At 52.3% G+C, this 5,000-nt stretch overlaps 1 protein-coding gene across 1 annotated transcript in view; it reads right to left on the bottom strand.

Annotated features, from left to right (window-relative positions):
* Window positions 1-5,000, bottom strand: part of LOC138771925 (bactericidal permeability-increasing protein-like) — a 50,362-nt gene that overhangs the window by 33,733 nt on the left and 11,629 nt on the right. Inside the window, exon 5 of the mRNA XM_069951928.1 lies at window positions 1,605-1,781. Coding sequence (XP_069808029.1) covers window positions 1,605-1,781 — 177 coding nt within the window. The remainder of the gene's footprint in view (window positions 1-1,604; window positions 1,782-5,000) is intronic.

Raw genomic sequence — 5,000 nt, 5'->3', positions numbered from 1 at the left:
TCTGGCTTGCTCTCCTCTGTGTGAGATCGCCTCTCTGTCTGTCTGTCTCGCTCTCCTCTGTGTGAGATTGCCTCTCTGTCTGGCTCGCTCTCTCTCCTCTGTGTGAGATTGGCTCTCTGTCTCGCTCGCTCTCCTCTGTGTGAGATTGGCTCTCTGTCTCGCTCGCTCGCTCTCCTCTGTGTGTGATTGGCTCTCTGTCTCGCTCTTTCCTCTGTGTGAGATTGGCTCTCTGTCTGTCTGGCTCGCTTTCTCTCCTCTGTGTGTGATTGGCTCTCTGTCTGTCTGGCTCGCTCTCGCTCTCTTTCCTCTGTGTGAGATTGGCTCTCTGTCTGTCTGGCTCTCTCTCTCTCCTCTGTGTGAGATTGGCTCTCTGTCTGGCTCGCTCTCTCTCCTCTGTGTGTGATTGGCTCTCTTTCGCTCTCTGGCTCTCTCTCGCTCTCTCTCCTCTGTGTGTGATTGACTCTCTGTCTGTCTGTCTTGCTCTCTTTCCTCTGTGTGTGATTGGCTCTCTTTCGCTCTCTGGCTCGCTCTCGCTCTCTTTCCTCTGTGTGAGATTGGCTCGCTGTCTGTCTCGCTCTCTCTCCTCTGTGTGAGATTGGCTCTCTGGCTCGCTCTTGCTCTCTTTCCTCTGTGTGTGATTGGCTCTCTGGCTCTCTCTCTTTCCTCTGTGTGAGATTGGCTCGCTGTCTGTCTGTCTCGCTCTTTCCTCTGTGTGTGATTGGCTCGCTCTCTGTCTCGCTCTCTCTCCTCTGTGTGAGATTGGCTCTCTGGCTGGCTCTCTCTCTCTCCTCTGTGTGTGATTGGCTCTCTGTCTCGCTCTCTTTCCTCTGTGTGTGATTGGCTGTCTGTCTGTCTCGCTCTCTTTCCTCTGTGTGAGATTGGCTCTCTGTCTGTCTCGCATTCCTCTGTGTGTGATTGGCTCTCTGGCTCTCTCTCTTTCCTCTGTGTGAGATTGGCTCGCTGTCTGTCTGTCTCGCTCTTTCCTCTGTGTGTGATTGGCTCTCTGGCTGGCTCTCTCTCTCTCCTCTGTGTGTGATTGGCTCTCTGTCTCGCTCTCTTTCCTCTGTGTGTGATTGGCTGTCTGTCTGTCTCGCTCTCTTTCCTCTGTGTGAGATTGGCTCTCTGTCTGTCTCGCTCTCCTCTGTGTGAGATTGGCTGTCTGTTTCGCTCTCTTTCCTCTGTGTGTGATTGGCTCTCTGTCTGTCTGTCTCGCTCTTTCCTCTGTGTGTGATTGGCTCGCTGTCTGTCTGGCTCGCTTTCTCTCCTCTGTGTGAGATTGGCTCTCTGTCTGTCTGTCTCGCTTTCTCTCCTCTGTGTGTGATTGGCTCTCTGTCTCGCTCTTTCCTCTGTGTGTGATTGGCTCGCTGTCTGTCTGTCTCGCTCTCTTTCCTCTGTGTGTGATTGGCTCTCTGTCTCACTCTCTTTCCTCTGTGTGTGATTGGCTCTCTGTCTCACTCTCTTTCCTCTGTGTGTGATTGGCTCTCTGTCTCGTATACCGTCAGCTTCTCGGACACCCAGGTGCCTGTACAGGGCAATGACAGACTGAGGAAGAGCTCCCTCCATTCCCGGGCCACCAATGTCTATGTACCTGTATATTCACCTACCATGTTGTCAGTCACATTGAAGACAAGTTTTCCAGCTGAGTGATAGACGAGAGCGGCCGTGTTAAACAGATAATCCGAGACTCCAAAGTAAATCATGAGGTTGTGGTCATCAGGTAAGGTCAGGGCTGGTGGTGAGAAGGGCGGAGGAGAGCGATGGGACAGATCAAAGAACTCCCCCTGTGAAGAGGTATACAGTAGTGGTATAAGGTATACAGCTGTGGTACATCGTATACAGCACTGGTACATCGTATACAGCAGTGGTGTGAGGTATACAGCTGTGGTACATAGTATACAGCACTGGTACATCGTATACAGCAGTGGTGTGAGGTATACAGTAGTGGTATAAGGTATACAGCACTGGTACATCGTATACAGTAGTGGTACATCGTATACAGCAGTGGTGTGAGGTATACAGCTGTGGTACATCGTATACAGCAGTGGTGTGAGGTATACAGCTGTGGTACATTATATACAGTAGTGGTATAAGGTATACAGCTGTGGTACATCGTATACAGCACTGGTACATCGTATACAGCAGTGGTGTGAGGTATACAGCTGTGGTACATAGTATACAGCACTGGTACATCGTATACAGCAGTGGTGTGAGGTATACAGTAGTGGTATAAGGTATACAGCACTGGTACATCGTATACAGCAGTGGTGTGAGGTATACAGTAGTGGTATAAGGTATACAGCTGTGGTACATCGTATACAGCACTGGTACATCGTATACAGCAGTGGTTTGAGGTATACAGCTGTGGTACATCGTATACAGCACTGGTACATCGTATACAGCAGTGGTGTGAGGTATACAGCTGTGGTACATTATATACAGTAGTGGTGTGAGGTATACAGCTGTGGTACATTATATACAGTAGTGGTATAAGGTATACAGCTGTGGTACATCGTATACAGCAGTGGTGTGAGGTATACAGCTGTGGTACATCGTATACAGCACTGGTACATCGTATACAGCAGTGGTGTGAGGTATACAGCTGTGGTACATAGTATACAGCACTGGTACATCGTATACAGCAGTGGTGTGAGGTATACAGCAGTGGTACATTGTATACAGCACTGGTACATCGTATACAGCAGTGGAGTGAGGTATACAGCTGTGGTACATAGTATACAGCACTGGTACATCGTATACAGCAGTGGTGTGAGGTATAAAGCAGTGGTACATCGTATACAGCACTGGTACATCGTATGCAGTACTGGTGTGAGGTATACAGCATTGGTACATCGTATACAGCAGTGGTGTGAGGTATACAGCTGTGGTACATCGTATACAGCAGTGGCATGGGGTATATAGCAGTGGTACCCATGTCCCATCTCATAGGGAGTCCGGCTGCACCGCTCATCTCCGGGAGGACACAATGGCGGCAGGCACTCCCTCAGGTGGTGTATGAGACTCCTGCTCTGTCCTGTGACAGATCCATCCTGGAGGACTACAGCTTTATAGGTGAGTGTGTAATACTGGGCTCTCCAGGAGATGCCGGGGGGGAACCAGTAATGCTGAATGGCAGACAGGAGGTCAAAGACCTTCCAGTGTGTGTAGGTGATGGAGGAGATGGGTATGAGCAGTACAGCAGCAGCATCACCTACCAATAGTTACTATATAATGTTAGTCATTAACCAGGGCAACGTCTGGGGCTAATAATAATAATGTCTGGGGTGAATAATAATGTAATATTGATATATTAAGTCTGGGGCTAATAATAATAATAATAATAATAATAATAAATAAATAGTCTGGGGCTAATAATAATAAATAATATTATTATTAGCCCCAGACTTATTATTTATTATTATTATTATTGGCCCCAGACTTATTATTTATTATTATTATTATTGGCCCCAGACTTATTATTTATTATTATTGGACTTATTAATTATTATTATTAGCCCCAGACTTATATTATTATTAGCAGCCCCAGACTTATTATTATTTATTATTATTATTATTATTAGCCCCAGACTTATAATAATATTATTTTAAGTCTGGAGCTAATAATAAAAATAATAAATAAATAAGTCTGGGGCTAAATAATAATAATAATAATAATTAATAAGTCTGGGGCTAATAAAAAAAAATAATAACCTCTTGTCCTGGGATGGGCTGAGGTGACGTGCAGCCTGCTGTTCTGTAGAGGATAAGATGTCAGGCTGCTTCCCATCAGCCATAGACAGATAACAGGTTCGCCCATGTCAGTAGATGATTGGCCCCCAGCACGGTGTGAGGTAGAGGAGTCTGTGTGAGGAGGCAGCGGTATCCGGATCCTGATGATGATGGTCGCAGCACATATACACTTTATATATTGGGGGGGTTAGGGTCACCATGTGAGGAGGGGGGGGGGGGGGTCACCTGGGGGTCACCCTGTGAGGAGGAGAGGATGGGGAGGGGGGTCACCCTGTGAGGAGGGGGGGGTCACCCTGTGAGGAGGAGAGGATGGGAGGGGGGGTCCACCCTGTGAGGAGGGGGGGGGTCACCCTGTGAGGAGGAGAGGATGGGGAGGGGGGTCACCCTGTGAGGAGGAGAGGATGGGGAGGGGGGGTCACCCTGTGAGGAGGAGAGGATGGGGAGGGGGGTCACCCTGTGAGGAGGGGGGGGGGGTGTCACCCTGTGAGGAGGAGAGGATGGGGAGGGGGGTCACCCTGTGAGGAGGAGAGGATGGGGAGGGGGTCACCCTGTGAGGAGGAGGGGGGGGTCACCCTGTGAGGAGGAGAGGATGGGGAGGGGGGTCCACCCTGTGAGAGAAGGATGGGGAGGGAGGGGGTCACCCTGTGAGGAGGAGAGGATGGGGAGGGGGGGGTCAACCCTGTGAGGAGGAGAGGATGGGGAGGGGGGTCACCCTGTGAGGAGGAGAGGATGGGGAGGGGGGGTCACCCTGTGAGGAGGGGGGGGGAGGGGAGTCACCCTGTGAGGAGGGGGGGGGGGGGGGGAGTCACCCTGTGAGGAGGGGGGGGGGGGAGGGGAGTCACCCTGTGAGGAGGGGGGGGGGGGGGGGGGAGTCACCCTGTGAGGAGGGGGGGGGGGGGGAGTCACCCTGTGAGGAGGGGGGGGGGGGGGGGAGTCACCCTGTGAGGAGGGGGGGGGGGGGGGGAGTCACCCTGTGAGGAGGGGGGGGGGGGGAGTCACCCTGTGAGGAGGGGGGGGGGGGGAGGGGGAGTCACCCTGTGAGAGGGGGGGGGGGGGAGAGCACCCTGTGAGGAGGGGGGGGGGGGGGGGAAGTCACCCTGTGAGGAGGGGGGGGGGGGGAGTCACCCTGTGAGGAGGGGGGGGGGGGGGGGGGAGTCACCCTGTCGAGGAGGGGGGGGGGGGGGGGAGTCACCCTGTGAGGAGGGGGAGGGGGGGGGGGGAGTCACCCTGTGAGGAGGGGGGAGGGGGGGGGG

Source organism: Dendropsophus ebraccatus, chromosome 14 (assembly GCF_027789765.1).
Source record: "Dendropsophus ebraccatus isolate aDenEbr1 chromosome 14, aDenEbr1.pat, whole genome shotgun sequence".
Lineage (NCBI taxonomy): Eukaryota > Metazoa > Chordata > Amphibia > Anura > Hylidae > Dendropsophus > Dendropsophus ebraccatus.
Note: the sequence above shows the minus strand (reverse complement) of the source record. Positions and strands in the feature narration are given on the sequence as shown.